Raw genomic sequence first — 17,478 nt, 5'->3', positions numbered from 1 at the left:
CGATGTCCTTAGATGAGGAGAAATTTTCAGTTTTGATGAAGGTCAGTTTATCAATTCATTCTTCCATTGTGGTTTCTCATCTGACAAATTGCGACCTCTTCCAAGGTCACAAAATTTTCCCTTTTGTTTTCTTCTAGAAATTTTATAGTTTTTGTTTTTAGATTTAGCTTCATGATCCATTGCGAGTTAATTTTTATATGTGGTATAACATATAACCCAAATTTATTGTTTTGCCTATAGACATCTGATTGTTCCAGCACCATTAGTTGAAATCACAAATTTTTCCCCACTTAATTGCCTTTGTACATTTGTCATTTTTGTTGACTATATATATCTGTGAGTGTATTTCTGGATTCTTTCTGCTTTATTGATCTATTTGTCTTTTGTTAAGTCTGGCCAGGGGTTTATCAGTCTTACTAATTCTTTCAAAGAACCAGCTCCTGTTTTTGTTGATTTCTTCTACTGTTTTTTTTGGTTTCTATTTCATTGATTTCTGCTCTGATCTTTATTATTTCTCTTCTCCTGCTGGGTTTAGGCTTTCTTTGCTGTTCTTTCTCCAGCTCCTTTAGGTGTAGGGTTAGGTTATATACTTGAGACCTTTCTTATTTCTTGAGAAATGCTTATATGGCTATGTATTTTCCTCTCAGGACCACCTTTGCTGTGTCCCACAGATTTTGAACCATTATGTTTTCATTATCATTTTCAATGAATTTTTTCAGTTCTTCTTTAATTTCCTGATTGACCCATTCTTTTTTTTTTTTTTAAAGATTTTATTTTTATTTATTTGACAGAGAGATCACAAGTAGGCAGAGAGGCAGGCAGAGAGAGCAGGGGAAGCAGGCTCTCTGCTGAGCAGAGAGCCCAGTGCAGGACTCGATCTCAGGACCCTGGGATCATGAAGGCAGAGGCTTAACCCACTGAGCCACCCAGGCACCCCCCATTCATTCTTTAGTTGGATGCTGTTTAGCCTCCATGTATTTAGGTTCTTTCCAACTTTCCTCTTGTGACTGACTGAGTTCTAGCTTCAGAGCATTGTGGTCTGAAAATATGCAGGGAATGATCCCGGTCATTTGGTACTGAGTGAGACCTGATTTGTGACCCAGGATGTGATCTGTTCTGGAGAATGTTCCATGTGCACTAGAGAAGAATGTGATTTCTGTTACTTTGGGATGGAATGTTCTGAATAGATCTGTGATGTTCATCTGGTCCAGTGTGTCATTTAAGACCTTTATTTCCTTGTTGATCTTTTGCTTGGATGATCTGTCCATTTCAGTGAGGGGGGTGTTAAAGTCCCCTACTATTACTGTATTATTGTTGATATGCTGCTTTGATTTTATTATGAATTGGATTATATAGTTGGCTGCTCCCATGTTAGGGGCATAGATATTTAAAATTGTTAGATCTTCTTGTTGAACAGACCCTTTGAGTATGATATAGTGTCCTTCCTCATCTCTTCTTATAGTCTTTGGCTTAAAATTGAATTTATCTGATTTAAGGATTTAAGGAAAGATACGCTGTGTCTTTTGATTGGGCATTTAGCCCATTACATTCAGGATAACTATTGAGAGGTATGAATTTAGTGCCATTGTGTTGCCTATAAGTAACTATTATTGTATATTGTATCTATTCCTTTTTGGTCTACTACTTCTAGACTCTCTCTTTGCTTAGAGGACCCCTTCAATATTTCCTGTAGAGCTGGTCTGGTGTTTACAATTTTTTTTAGTTTTTGTTTGTCCTGGAAGCTTTTTATCTCTCCTTCTATTTTCAATGATAGCCTAGCTGGATATAGTATTCTTGGCTGCATGTTTTTCTTGTTTAGTACTCTGAATATATCATGCCAGCTCTTTCTGGCCTGCCAGGTCTCTGTGAGTAAGTCTGCAGCCAGTCTAATATTGTTACCATTGTATGTTACAGACTTCTTGTCCTGGGCTGCTTTCAGTATTTTCTCTTTGTCACTAAGACATGTCAGTTTTACTGTTAAAGGATGGGGTGTGGACCTATTTTTATTGATTTTGAGGGGGGTTCTGTGTGTCTCCTGGATTTTAAATTCCTGGAAATTCTCTACAGTAATTCGCTCTAATATACCTTCTGCTCCCCTCTCTCTTTCTTCTTCTTCTGGAATCCCAATTATTCTAATGTTGATTCATCTTATGGTATCACTTATCTCTCGAATTCTCCTCTTGTGGTCCATTAGTTGTTTGTCTGTCTTCTGCTCAGCTTCTTTATTCTCCATAATTTCATCTTCTATATCACTAATTCTCTCTTCTGCCTCATTTATCCTAGCAGTAAGAACCTCCATTTTTAATTGCATCTCATTAATAGCTTTTTTGATTTCAGCTTGGTTAGATTTTAGTTGTTTTATTTCTCCAAAAAGGGCTTTTATTTCTCCAAAGTTTCTCTAATATCTTCCATGCCTTTTTCAAGCCCAGCTAGCAACTTGAGAATCGTCATTCCGAACTCTAGGTCTGACATATTACCAACATCTGTATTGATTAAGTCCCTAGCCTTTGGTACTGCCTCTTGTTCTTTTTTTTTGTGGTGACTTTTTCCGCCTTGTCATTTTATCCAGATAAGAATATATGAACGAGAGAATGAAATACTAAAAGGGTGGCAAAGACCCCAGAAAAATGTACGCTAACCAAATCAGAAGATACCCCAAATTGCGGGGAGAAGAAAGGGAGCAAAAAGAAGTTTGGGGCACCTGGGTGGCTCAGTGGGTTAAGCCTCTGCCTTCAGCTCAGGGCATGATCTCAAGGTCCTTGGATTGAGCCCCACATCAGGCTTTCTGCTCAGCAAGAAGTCTGCTTCCCCCTCTCTCTCTGTCTGCCTCTCTGCCTATCAGTGATCTCTCTCTCTCTGTTAAATAAATAAAGTCTTTTAAAAAAGTTTAAAAAAAAATTTTTTAAATAAAAAATATATATATATATATCTGGTGAATAGAACAGAGCCACCCACTTGATTTTGGGTGTATTTTGGTCTCTTAGAAGAAACTACCTCCCATGGTTTTAAAGAAAGAAAAACATATATATACAAAAATAAGGGTAAACACGATGAAGGGATGGAGTATGCCTGTAAAGATAAAAATTTAAAAAAAAATCTAAAGAAGGAATTGATAAGAATAGTTGGTTGGGAAAAGAAAGAAAAAGAAAGTGGAGAGAATTTGCTCAGGCTGGAGATCAGTACAAAGCCCTGTGCTGGATTTAGGGTATATTTTTATCTATTAAAAGAAATTGTATCCCATAATGTTTTAGAAGAAAAAACCCTATATGTATACAAAAAATAAAGTTAGATACAATGAAGGGTAAAATATGACTATAATAATGAAGGTGTTAAAAGATTGTTTAAAGAAAGGTATTGTTAAGATTAAACTAGTTTTAAAACAGAAGAGGAAAGAGGAAAAGTTAAAAAAATTAGAATAAAGAAAATAAAAATATTTAATTAACTTTGCAAGACTAAAGATCCATGGGGAGAAAGCCATGAATTCCATTTTTTGCTTTCCCCTCCTCTGGAATTCCGCTGTTCTCCTTGATCAGTGAACGTGGTCTTGGCTGGATGTTCTTGCCGATCCTCTGCAAGAGGGGCCTCTTGCCATGATTCTCAAATGTCTTTGCTTGAGGCGGAACTGCACCGCCCTTGCCAGGGGCCGGGCTAAGCAATCTGCTTGGGTTCACGCTGGGAGCTTTTGTTCCCTGAGCACTTTCCGTACTGCTTTGGAGGACGGGAATGAAGATGGCGGCCCCCCAGTCTCTGACCAGTAGGAGCCAAGAGCTCAGGCCCCACTCCTTAGTGCGCCTTCAGAGAAATCCGGTTAATCCCTCCCATCTTCTTGGTCTCCAGCTATGCTCCCCTGGCCTGTGACTGAGTGTTTCTCTCTCTGGCACATACCCCCTTTGGAATCTCCAAACCCAGCAGATTCCTGTGGCTCTGCTCTTCCAGGGGGTTCTCCCCAGAACTGCCCCTTGTGGGGTCCCTGCTCAAAGAGCAGTATCCTGACTGTGCCAGGGATCACAGTTTAAGGTAACTCCGAGCTCGGAGCTCACTCCTTGGCTCTGTCTCTGTAGGCGGCTTCCCTGCCCTAATACCTGCGAGCTCTCTCTATACTCAGCCACCTCCGATCCTTCCGTGACCCCACGGGACCTGAGACCATGCTGTCCCTGCGAGGGCTCCACCCCCGCTTAGCCTTTGGAGTGATGTCCCTCAGTGGAGCAGACTTTTAAAAGTTCAAATTTTGTGCTCCATTGCTCCACTTGCCAGAGGTACCCCCCGCCCCGCAGTCTTCCCATTTCTTCGGATTCACTTCTCCGCACGTCCTACCTTTCAGAAAGTGGTCAGTTTTGTTTCTGAATTGCTGCTCTTCTTCTCTTCAATCTTGTGTTGAGTTTGTAGGTGTTCCAAATGGTTTGATAACCCAGTAGCTGAACTGCGACCTGATGTCATCGCAGTCTGCCAGTCCTCCGCCATCTTGACTCTAATCTATTTGTCTTTATGCTGATTTCACACCTAAGAAATTAAACATCCCAATTAGAAATGAGCAAAAAATTTGAACGGGCACTTAATTAAAGATGATACATGAATGGGTATATAAGCGCACATTAAAAATATACAGCATCATTAGACATTTTGGAAGTACTAATTAAAACCACGGTGAGATACACTACACACCTTTTAGAATGGGTAAGGCTTAAAAAAACTTGAAAGTTTCGAGTGGCAAATGTGAGGGGAAACTAGAACTGTCATATGCTGCTGAGAATTTAAAAGGGTACAGTCACTTTGGAGAACAGTTTGGCAGTTATCTAAAAGTTAAACATATACCTACCCCATGGTCCAAGCATTCTTAAGTATTTTCCCAGGAGAAATGAAAGGAAATATCAATGCAAAGACTTGTACATAACAGTTTTGTTCATAAGAGCCTTATTGTATATCCCAAAACTAGAAATAACCCAAATGTTGAAGAGATGAATGGATAAACAAACCATGATATTAACACATCGAATAGTATTTGGCTATAAAAAGGAATGAAATATTGATATACAGTACAGTCGATGAATTTCAAAGTAATCTTGCTAAGTGAAGCTAGACAAGAGGACATACTATATAATTTAAGTACAGCTGTTAAAAATTAAACTAATTCATAATGGTGGAAAACAGATCATTGATTACAGGGCCAACTTATTAATGGTAAGGGAGGTAATGGTAATAGTTAATGATAGGGGAGGCAGGGAGAGGCAGAAGAAAGGTGTTACCCAAAGGAAGGAGGGGTGACTGATATATTTATTATCTTGATTGTGGTGATGTTTCCACAGGAATAAACAAGTGTCAAAACATCAAATTGTATCCTTTAAATATACTCATTTTAAAGCATGTTAATTTGACCTCAACAAAACTTAAAAACCAGTAACAGCAACTCTGATCAACTATTATCTATTTCTTAGTTCTCTGTGAGGTACCCTTCCTTGATGCTTGCTTCATACCTACTGCATACCTCTATTGCTTACCATATTTTAAAAGCATTTGTGTTTGTTTACCCTCCTGATAGACTGAATTCTTTGAGGATGTCCAAGTCATTGTCATACCTCCAGGATCTAGGTCACCGGTGTTCACAAAATTTTGGAATTCAAAGCAACAATAAACCTTATGTTTATTAAGTGCTCACTATGTGACAGACACTGTTTCAGACACTTTAGTATCTCATTTAATTCTCACAGTCTCCCATGTATTTGCTTATATCGTCCCAGTTTAGCAGGAACTGAGACTCAGTGAGTTTAAACACCTTGGTCTCATGAGGACTTGAGCCCAGGCATCTCTGGCTCCACAGCCCTGTGCTTGACCACCAGCTTCCACTATGTATGCTGAAGTGGTGGCCTACCTTGTTTTAAACATTACAGTTTTTTATTTCATTTTGTGTTGTGTTGTATTTTCTGTTTTGTTTTGTATTTTGTTTTCTATATTTTGTTATATATTTTGTTTCATTTTATATTTTGTTTTATTTTATATTTTATTTTTTAGTGCTAGTGAGAGAGAGCACAGAGAGGGCAGGGAGAGGGAGAAGCAGACTCCCCGCTGAGCAGGGAGCCTGTGTGGGGCTCAATCCCAGCACTCGGGGATCATGACCTGAGCTGAAGGCAAATGCTTAGCTTAGCCACCCAGGTGCTCCCATTATAGTCTTTTAGAACATAAGTAACAGAAACACTCTGGAGAATTTAGAAATTGAGAACGGAAGTTTGGCATTAGTCATCCTGCCAGTGATGTTTACAGCTGTTTATGGCATATTTCTTCCAGCTCATTCCCTTGATTATTTATGTAATTTACAAACTAAACACCACATACATTATTTTAATTTAACTTGATTCCTTTTTTCACTTACTACAACATTTTACATGTTACCAGATTACTGTCATAAGAGTAAACTTCAGTGGGTGCAGAATATTTATTGTATGAATATAGCATTTATTTAAACATCCCCTTACTTTTGGACATTTTGTTAGGTTCTTAATTGTTTTTATTTGTACATAAGGCTGCATCATGGAGCTAAATATGAGGCTAAGTCATGTGACTTCTTATTTTATTTCTTAGTTTTTTAGATTTTCTGAGAACAGATTTCTTATTTGATATTAGAGTATGTAAAGAGAAAGTTCTATGTTTTAATGTTTTAGGGCATTTACAAAAAGGATATTTATTTTAAATTATTAAAGTTTTGGGGGAACATTTAACTGGCAGCCATTTCATGATACTTTTATTATGGTAATTAAAGATATGAATATAGAGTAGTCAGATGTTTTAGTGAGATTACCGTGAGCTCTTAGGTGAAATTTATGCAGTGCAACTGTATACTTTACAATTTGTTAAATATAGTTAAAAAAAAAAATTGAAGATTCCATGAGTCTATTCTGTTTTTTTGAGAAAATTCCATATCTCTGTCTTTCGCTGTGAGGCAGTTTAGGAGCATATAAAAGGCTACAAGTAATATCAAGGACCCTTGGAAGGAGAGGAGCTTTATGCCATGGGTTTAAGCAGCTCAAATCACAAAGGAGAATTTTTTTGTGTGACTTTACATTTGTGTGAAGTCTCTGATTGAGTTGCTGTGACAATGACCTGGTAGAAGCACTCTTGCAAGTGTTAGCTCAGATTGGTGTTTGGGACAGATAGGGCCAGCTATGTAGGGAGAAAGAGAAAGTAAAGCCATGAAATAGAGTTACTCTCTGTCACTCAGAATGTGTATTTAAATAAAACCTTTATATTCCTTGCCTTAAATACATATTCATTCAGCATATGTAAATGAGTACTTGGAAAGTTGGCATTTTCATCTTCTTAAAGTTGAGGAAGAAATGAAAGTTGAGATCAAAACAATTAAAATAATTGGCCTGATAATTGCTTAAAACTGAAGTGGAACAATTGAGCACAGCTTCTTTACTTTTGAAAGCCAGATGTGGAAAAGGCTCAGGGCTTTGGAACCAGCGTGACCTGGATTTAAATACTGGCTTTGCCACCTGCTAACCCGTAAGGGCTCAGGCTTTCAGGGTGTCATTTCTCTCATTTGGGCAACGTGGATAGATAGATTCTATTTAGCATGTGCAGAATTTATTAGTTGCTGAATTTCAATCAGTTCAAAATATGGGAAGCTACTAGTGAACCAGACCAGGTCCTGACTCCCTTGAAGTGTCCATCCATTGCGATGGTTGGGTGCTGCTGGATAATAAGTAAACAGGCATAAAACGTGTCGGATAGTCAGTGCTCTGAGATGATAAAACAGGAGAAGGGATAGAAAAAGACGAGGCTGGGGGAAGGATTGCGTGTCGAGTGGAGGCGAGGAATGCTACTAAGGGTAGGGTCAGGAAATCTTCACGTTATGTTTAAGCAGAGACCAGAAGGAGGTGAGGGAGAAAACCAAGCAAATATCCCGGAGAAAGAGTGTTCCGGGAGAAAGGGAACAATGCACGTGACGTTTGTGAGGTGGGAACACGTTGGCTACTTTGAGGTAAACGGTGAATGCATGAGGCCTGCAAGGCCGGGTGGGAAGTCTAAGTGTTTTCACGGGACGAGGGGACTGGCTCAGGGAATTGCTGGGGGCCAGACCGCGTCCGGCCTTCCAGACATCTAGAGCTTTAGCATTCGTTCCGAAGGAGATGAAAGACCCTTGGAGAGTTCTGCGCAGAGAAAGGACATGATGTTTTACAGGTTTCCTGCTGCTGCCGTGCTGAGAATCGATCAGGCCAGGTGGGCGTGGGTGTGTGGGGAGGAAGCCGGCATGGGAGGTCACTAGGTTAGAGCAGTGTCAAAGGGCGCTCTGGTGCTGGGCCTGGACCAGGGTGACATGTGGAAGTAGCTGGATTCTGGAAGCATTCCGAACGGTTTCCTGAGAGACTGAGTGGATGGCTAAGAAAAGGAGAGGAGTAAGTTTTTTTTTTCGGTTGGCCTGTGCAGTCGGAGGGGCAGTAACAACAGGGTGGGAGTGCACGACTTGCGGGTGTCCGCGGAAATCAGGACATTTTCAATAGGAATTATCTCCAAGTGGGAGTGGCGCAGGTGTGGGGGTGGAGTTTAGGAAGGAGGCTGGACTGGGGCAGGAGCGTGGGAGCCGTGACCGGACAGATGGCTGGAGGTTGTTTATTACTCTTCGTACTACTCAGGGAGAATAATAAAGGCAGCAGTATGGTGGAAAAGTACTTGCTGTCCAAGGAATAGAGCATTTTCATTCTGAAAGGTCTTCGTGCCAGGAGTGCACAGGCATATCATTACTCTTCGGACAATTCCTCATCTTCTCTGTGGTTCTTAAATTTGTACATCGATGTGGCACGTTAACATAGTCTGCGATCTTCCCATTCTTAAATTCGCCGAAAAATGCGATTTACTTTTAGCCATTTGTCTTAGGTGCTAAAGGACCTACAGTGCTATGCAGGTTAGTTACTTACTGAGCATTTGTGATGGGCGATTACCCCCAAACCACAATTTTGTAAAAGTACAGGGGACTCACTGGGGGCATCACCAGCTTAAGTTGGTAGAACTCTTTGGAGCCTGGGAGAGAGGGTTCTCTAGGGAATAGTAGAAATAACAGTAACAAAAGCTTAGAGGCAGGAAAGATCTGTCTAAATACTTAGTGTGACTATGTTTGTGGCTAGTTCAAGTTGCTGAATTGTTATCTCTGAACCATGTGCAAAGCAAATCACATAGCTTGAATCTGGTTATGAAATACAGTTTATATGATCTAATTGTATGCTAGAACTGTAGTAAGTTCATTAGTTTTTTTCTTTTTAAGATTTTATTTTTGAGTAATCTCTACACCCAACATAGGGCTTGAACATACAACCCCAAGATCAAGAGTTTCATGCTCTACTGACTGAACCAGCCAGGTGCCCCAGGTCATTACTTTTAACTAGTTAAAACTAATTTTGTGGTTCTGATTCTTAAATACTAATCTGCTTCTATAAAGAATTCCTACTTTTTAATTTTACATATTTCAATAGAAAGTTTAAAATTGGACCTGTGTCTATGAACTAATGCTTTGGGGAAAATAAGAACTTTGTATTCATTACTGTCCATATTCAAAGTATGTTAAGATGTTATTAGTTTTAATCCTGGGGCAGAATGATACATATTCTCATTACTCTAATTAATACTTTTTATATGATCTTTTGATTATAAGACTTAAAACAGGGTTCTGTAAGTCAGTTAGCCTTTGTAAAAATCATTTTTAGAAAACTTGAAGCGAATAATTTATATTACAAACTTCAAAAGTAATTGCATGGTTTTTCCACCTCTCACATAGATATCCCAGAAGTTCGAGATAAGAGATTACATAGGTCAAATTTATTTCTCTCTGTCTTTAGGAAATGGAGTTATTTTTTCCTTCAAGTGGAGTTTGTGGACCAGCAAACACTGCTAAATTTACGAATTGTACCTGTTGCATTATTAAGCCCCATGCCATCAGTGAAGGTAAGTGCCATCTTGAATACAATATACCCAGATGCATTTTGTTAATAAGAGCTTATTTTGTTAGTTTGCCTTCTTGATATATTTTATATGCAGAAATTAAAATGTAATTTTAATATTTTAATTTTTTCTTTAAAGTCACATGAATGAAGGTGACATGAGATAAAAAATCTGTCTCCATCTGTATTTGCACTCTTAAAAAGGTTTTTCTTGAGTTGCTGATCATGGTCATGCTTATCCTGTTTCAGGTCTTGATTCCTTGACTTTTAATCCTTGACTTTAACTCCTCTTTCCCAATCACATAACCGATTCACTCAAGTCACTGAAATAATTCTCCTAATGTACAATTTAAAAACAATGTCTACCATATCTGTGGTTTGCCCTTTCTGAGAAAGCTGGGGAAACTTCCTTCTGAAACAAAGTTCTTTGAATAAATAAATAAACACACACGCACACATACATACACCTAGATAGGTAGATTGTATATATGGCTGTATACTGAGAGTTTGTAGGCGTTTTTATCTTTATTTGTCATCTTCTATTTATTTAGTCTGTTGTATATAGTTTTGTCAACTATTCCAAATCCTTTTGGAAATGAGATGGGTATAATTTTTTTTAAGTATTTATTTTATTTTAATTAGTTTTTAATTTTTTAATTAACATATAATGTACTATTTGCCCCAGGGGTACAGATCTGTGAATCGTGAGGTTTACACACTTCACAGCACTCACCATAGCACATACCTTCCCCAATGTCCATAACCCCACCACCCTTTCCCTACCCACCTCCCCCTAGCAACCCTCTGTTTTGTGAGATTAAGAGTCTCTTATGGTTTGTCTCCCTCCTGATCCCATCTTGTTTCATTTATTCCTTTCCTACCCCTCAAGCCACCCACATTGCCTCTCAACTTCCTCATATCAGGGAGATCATATGATAATTATCTTTCTCTGATTGACTTATTTCGCTCAGCATAATACTCTCTAGTTCCATCCACGTCGTCACAAATGGCAAGATTTCATTTCTTTTGATGGCTGCATAGTATTCCATTGTATGTATGTACCACATCTTCTTTATCCATTCATCTGTTGATGGGCATCTAGGTTCTTTCCATGGTTTGGCTATTGTGGATATTGCTACTATAAACATTTGGGTGCACGTGCCCCTTCGGATCACTACATTTGTATCTTTGGGATAAATACCCAGTAGTGCGATTTCTGGGTCATAGGGTAGCTCTATTTTCAACTTTTTTTTTTTTTTTTTAAGATTTTATGTATTTATTTGGCAGAGAGGCAGGCATAGAGAGGGGGAAGCAGGCTCCCTGCTGAGCAGAGAGCCCGATGTGGGGCTCGATCCCAGGATCCTGAGATCATGACCTGGGCTGAAGGCAGAGGCTTAACCCACTGAGCCACCCAGGCGCCCCTATTTTCAACTTTTTGAGGAACCTCTGTGCTGTTTTCCAGAGTGGCTGCACCAGCTTGCATTCCCACCAACAGTGTAGGAGGGTTCCCCTTTCTTCGCATCCTCCTCAGCATCTGTCATTTCCTGACTTGTTAATTTTAGCCATTCTGACTGGTGTGAGGTGGGATCTCATTGTGGTTTTGATTTGTATTTCCCTGATGCCGAGTGATGTGGAGCACTTTTTCATGTGTCTGTTGGCCATCTGGATGTCTTCTTTGCAGAAATGTCTGTTCATGTCCTCTGCCCATTTCGTGATTGGATTATTTGTTCTTTGGGTGTTGAGTTTGATAAGTTCTTTATAGATTTTGGATACTAGTCCTTTATCTGATATGTCATTTGCAAATATCTTCTCCCATTCTGTCAGTTGTCTTTTGGTTTTGTTGACTGTTTCCTTTGCTGTGCAAAAGCTTTTAATCTTGATGAAGTCCCAGTAGTTCATTTTTGCCCTTGCTTCCCTTGCCTTTGGTGGTGTTTTTAGGTAGAAGTTGCCGCAGCTGAGGTCGAAGAGGTTGCTGACTGTGTTCTCCTCAAGGATTTTGGTGGATTCCTTTCTCACATTGAGGTCCTTCATCCATTTTGAGTCTATTTTCATGTGTGATGTAAGGAAATGGTCCAGTTTCATTTTTCTGCATGTGGCTGTCCAATTTTCCCAACACCATTTGTTGAAGAGAGTGTCTTTTTTCCATTGGACATTCTTTCCTGCTTTGTTGAAGATTAGTTGACCACAGAGTTGAGGGTCTATTTCTGGGCTCTCTATTCTGTTCCCTTGATCTATGTGTCTGTTTCTGTGCCAGTACCATACTGTCCTGATGATGACAGCTTTGTAATAGAGCTTGAAGTCTGGAATTGTGATGCCACCAACTTTGGCTTTCTTTTTCAACATTCCTCTGGCTATTTGAGGTCTTTTCTGGTTCTATATAAATTTTAGGATTCTTTGTTCCTTTTCTTTGAAAAAAATGGATGGGATTTTGATAGGGATTGCATTAAATGTGTAGATTGCTTTAGGTAGAATAGACATTTTCACAATATTTGTTCTTCCAATCCATGATCATGGAACATTTTCCCATTTCTTTGTGTCTTCCTCAATTTCTTTCATGAGTACTTTATAGTTTTCTGAGTACAGATTCTTTGCTCTTTGGTTAGGTTTATGCCTAGGTATCTTATGGTTTTGGGTGCAATTGTAAATGGGATTGATTCCTTAATTTCTCTTTCTTCTGTCTTGCTGTTGGTGTATAGAAATGCAAGTGATTTCTGTGTATTGATTTTATATCCTGACACTTTACTGAATTCCTGTACAAGTTCTAGCAGATTTGGAGTGGAGTCTTTTAGGTTTTCCACATAAAGTATCCTATCATCTCCAAAGAGTGTAGTTTGACTACTTCTTTGCTTATTTGGATGCCTTTTATTTCTTTTTGTTGTCTGATTGCTGAGGCTAGGACTTCTAGTACTATGTTGAATAGCAGTCGTGATAATGGACATCCCTGCCATGTTACTGACCTTAGTGGAAAAGCTCTCTGTTTTTCTCCGTTGAGAATGATATTCACTGTGGGTTTTTCATAGATGGCTTTAATGATATTGAGGTATGTACTCTGTACCTCCTTACACTGTGAAGAGTTTTGAACAAGAAAGGATGCTATATTTGTCAAATGCTTTTTCAGCATCTATTGAGAGTATCATATGGTTCTTGTTCTTTCTTTTATTAATGTATTGCATCACATTGATTGATTTGTGGATGTTGAATCAACCTTGTGGCCCTGGAATAAATCCCACTTGGTTTTGGTGAATAATCCTTTTAATGTACTGTTGGATCCTACTGGCTAGTATTTTGGTGAGAATTTTCGCATCTGTGTTCATCAAGGATATTGGTCTGTAATTCTATTGATGGGATCTTTGTCTAGTTTTGGGATCAAGATAATGCTGGCCTCATTAAATGAGTTTGGAAGTTTTCCTTCCATTTCTATTTTTTGGAACAGTTTTAGGAGAATAGGAATTAATTCTTCTTTACATGCTTGATAGAATTCCCCTGGGAAGGCGTCTGGCCCTGGGCTCTTGTTTTTTGGGAGACTTTTGATGACTGCTTCAATCTCTTTACTGGTTATGGGTCTGTTCAGGTTTTCTATTTCTTCCTGGCTCAGTTTTGGTAGTTTATATGTCTCTAGGAATGCATCCATTTCTTCCAGATTGTCAAATTTGTTGGTGTATAGTTGCTCAGAATATGTTCTTATAATTGTTTGTATTTCTTTAGTGTTGGTTGTGATCTCTCCTCTTCCATTTATGATTTTATTTATTTGGGTCCTTTCTGTATTCTTTTTGATAAGTTTGGCTAGGGGTTTGTCAATCTTATTAATTCTTTCAAGGAACCAGCTCTTAGTTTCGTTGATTTGTTCTACTCTTCTTTTGGTTTCTATTTCATTGATTTCTGCTCTGATCTTTATTATTTCTCTTCCCCTGCTGGGTTTAGGCTTTCTTTGCTGTTCTTTCTCCAGCTCCTTTAGGTGTAGGGTAAGAAACTATTTCCCAATATTTTAAAGAATGAAATATATATATATATGTGTGTGTGTGTATATATATATATATATATGTGTGTGTGTGTGTGTGTGTGTGTGTATGTACACACACACACACACACAAATAAGGGTAAACACAATGAAGGGATAGCATATGTTTGTAAAGATGAAAATTTAAAAAAAATTCTAAAAAAGGAGCTGATAAGATAAATTGGGAAAAGAAAGAAAAAGAAAGTGGAGAGAATTTGCTCAGGCTGGAGACTAGAACCAAGCTCTGTGATAGATTTAGGGTATATTTTGATCTATTAGAAGAAGTTGTATCCCAAAATTTTTTAGAAGAAAAAACCCTATGTGTATACAAAAGATAAAGTTAGATACAATGAAGGATAAAATATGACTATAATAATGAAGGTTCAAAAAGATTTTTTTTTTAAAGATTTTATTTATTTATTTGACAGAGAGATCACAAGCAGGCAGAGAGGCAGGCAGAGAGAGAGGAGGAAGCAGGCTCCCCTAGAGAGCAGAGAGTCCGATGCGGGGCTCGATCCCAGGACTCTGAGATCATGACCTGAGCCGAAGGCAGCGGCTTAACCCACTGAGCCACCCAGGCACCCCAAAGATTTTTTTTTAAGAAAGGAATTTTTAAGATAAACTAGTTAAGAAAACATTAAAAGAAAAAAGAGTAAAAGTTAAAAAAATTAGAATAAGAAAAAAAAAATTTAAAAAATCTTAATTACCTTTGCAAGACTAAAGAATTATGGGGAGAAAGCCATGAATTCCATGCTTTGCTTTCCCCTCTTCTGGAATTGTGCTCTTCTCCTTGATTAGTAAACTTGGTCTTGGCTGGATGTTCTTGCTGATCTCCTGGGGGAGGGGCCTTTTGCGGTGATTCTCAATTGTCTTTGCCTGAGGTGGAACTGCACCGCCCTTGCTGGGTGGGGGTGGGGTGGGGTGGGGGGGGCTAAGCAATCTGCTTGGGTTCGTGCTGGGAGCTTTTGTTCCCTGAGCGCTTTCCGAACTGCTTTGGGGGACGGGAATGAAGAGGACGGCCGCCCGGTCTCCGGCCAGAGGAGCCGAGAACTTGGGGCCCCACTCAGTGCGACCTCGAGAAAAGCCGTCAGTCCCTCCCACGTCCCTGGTCTCCGGCCGTGCTCCGAGCTCCCCTGGCCTGGGACGAGTGTTTTTGTCTCTGGTGCGCAGCCCGGTTTGGAGTCTCCAAAGCCAGCAGATTCCTGCCGCGCCCCTGTGCCACTCCTTCCAGGGGAGGAAGGTAGGTCTCTCTGGGTCTGCCACTTGCAGGGTCCCTGCGCGAACAGCAGTGGTCCGACTGTGCCTCGCATCACAGTTTATGGCAACCCCGAGCTGAGTGCTCCCTCCTAGGCTCTGTCTCTCCCCCACCATCTTCCCTGCTCTGACACCGGGGACCTCTGCCGCACTCAGACGCCTCCTGTCTTTCTGTGACCCTGAGGGTCCTGAGACCACACTGTCCCCAGGAGGGCTCCACCTCCGATTATCCTCTGGAGCAGCGTCCCTCATGGAGCAGTTTGGATTTTGTGCTCCGCTGCTCTGCCGCTTGCTGGGAGCCCCCCCCACCCCCAGTCTTCCTGTTGATTTGGAGTCACTTCTTTGCACGTTCTACCTTTCAGAAAGTGGTTGATTTTCTGTTCCTAGAATTGCTGCTGTTCTTCTCTTCTATCTCCTGTTGGGTTTGTAGGTGTTCCCAATGGTTTGATAACTAAGTAGCTCAACTCCTGCGACCTGATGTCATCTCTGTCTGCTACTCCTCCACCATCTTGGCCCCTCCCAAGATGAGTATAATTTAAGAGATTATCTTTAAAAAAGCTAGGAGATTCTAAATAATAAACATAATTCAACAGGGTTTTTAGTTTTATTTTTTCTAAATATCAAAGTAATTCAGGTATAGTAGAAAATTTGGGGAAAAAGGTAAGAAAATAAATAGTAAAAGTTACCTGTTTTCTCATGATCTTGATAGTCGTTGTTAATATTTTTATATTTCCTCTAAATCCTTTTCTTCTGAATGTGTGTATGTGTGTACACTGACATGTAATTGTTAACATGGTTGAGATGTATGTCCATAGGCTACCATTTTAACTTGATTTTAAGGAGCATTTTGGGGATGCTCTCAATTCCTCATGAGTATTTCAGCATTTGTACACTATACAGTCCTATAGATGTAGTATAAAATTGGGGTACTTAGGTTGTTTCCAGGTTTTTGATGTTAAAAATAAGTTTTAAAGAATATTTGTACATTAATATTTGATAATATCTCAAATCATTTCCTCTGGCTAGTTTCCTAGAAATAGAATTACCGGTTGAAAGGATCTGAACTTAAAAGATCTTGTTGCATAATGAATGAATACTTCTTTAATTATTGAGGAAGTACTTTAATATCTTGTAGATCCTTAGGACCACAATTACAGGGAACTAACATGCATGATGGTTAATGAACATTTATGGAGACCTTGACACCTTACGCTGGGTTGTAAACTGAGTACCTTATACATTATCTCCTTTAACATTCACAGCAATTATGTCAAGTTCATGGATGTATCATAGTAAGTGAGCTGAGGCCGTCTGATAATAGGTTGTTTCTGCCAGATTAGAGTACGGAATCCAAGATGCCTACCTGGTCTCTTTTAACCTCCATGTTCTTCACTCGACATATACGGCTCTGTAGCAAGATGGTTAGAATAACACGGTTAGCAACACCGCCACAGGGAATAATGATAATATTTGGTGTTGATAAGCTATGGAAAACAAAATTGGGATTACCTTGGGCTGAATACACACACACTTATACCTACATACATACAGACAAACACTCATATACACACATATACACATAGATACGTACATAATGTACACACATATTTCAGTGTGGTGAGACAAATTCTTATTTAATGGCCTCAACTTCATTAAAAAACTTATCTTTGGCCTCTTCATACATTTCAATTTTTTTCTCTTTTTTTTCCTTTTCTCCCTCTATTGGTTTTTTTTTTTTTTAAGATTTTATTTATTTATTTGACAGACAGAAATCACAAGTAGGCAGAGAGGCAGGCAGAGAGAGAGAGGAGGAAGCAGGCTCCCTGCTGAGCAGAGAGCCCGATGCGGGGCTCCATTCCAGGACCCTGAGACCATGACCTGAGCCGAAGACAGAGGCTTAACCCACTGAGCCACCCAGGCGCCCCTCCCTCTATTGGGTTTTTAACTCATTTAATTTTTTCAGCAAAATGTGATGCTTGGAGAGACAGGAATAAAATAGAATTATAGTAAATACCAGTTAATACTTTAATAATTGCATAGATAAATATATCTGAAATCTAATAACAATGATTAAATGAAAAGGCGATGTCAGAATGACTAATTTTATATTTATACTGGTTTAAATAGTTTTAGTCAGAGCTAGTCTTTGAAGATTAGCTGTATTTCACGTGTTTATCTTTGGTTCATAACATTAGAAACATATGAGTTGATCAAAGGAAATTTTTGTAAAATCTAATCAGATGGCAGAATAGTTTGAATTTTGGCACTTCAAAGCTTTTTTTCTTTTATTTCCTTTTTAAA

The 17,478-nt window shown here is 39.2% G+C and overlaps 1 protein-coding gene across 1 annotated transcript in view; it reads left to right on the top strand.

Annotated features, from left to right (window-relative positions):
• Positions 1-17,478, top strand: part of LOC111150876 (NME/NM23 family member 7) — a 272,144-nt gene that overhangs the window by 73,148 nt on the left and 181,518 nt on the right. Inside the window, exon 7 of the mRNA XM_022508544.1 lies at positions 9,825-9,930. Within this exon, the coding sequence (XP_022364252.1) occupies positions 9,825-9,930 (106 nt within the window). The remainder of the gene's footprint in view (positions 1-9,824; positions 9,931-17,478) is intronic.

This window comes from Enhydra lutris, unplaced genomic scaffold (assembly GCF_002288905.1).
Source record: "Enhydra lutris kenyoni isolate GAN:26980312 unplaced genomic scaffold, ASM228890v2 scaffoldscaffold24, whole genome shotgun sequence".
In the NCBI taxonomy this organism is placed as follows: Eukaryota; Metazoa; Chordata; class Mammalia; order Carnivora; family Mustelidae; genus Enhydra; species Enhydra lutris.
This window is presented reverse-complemented; position numbering and strand designations above follow the sequence as displayed.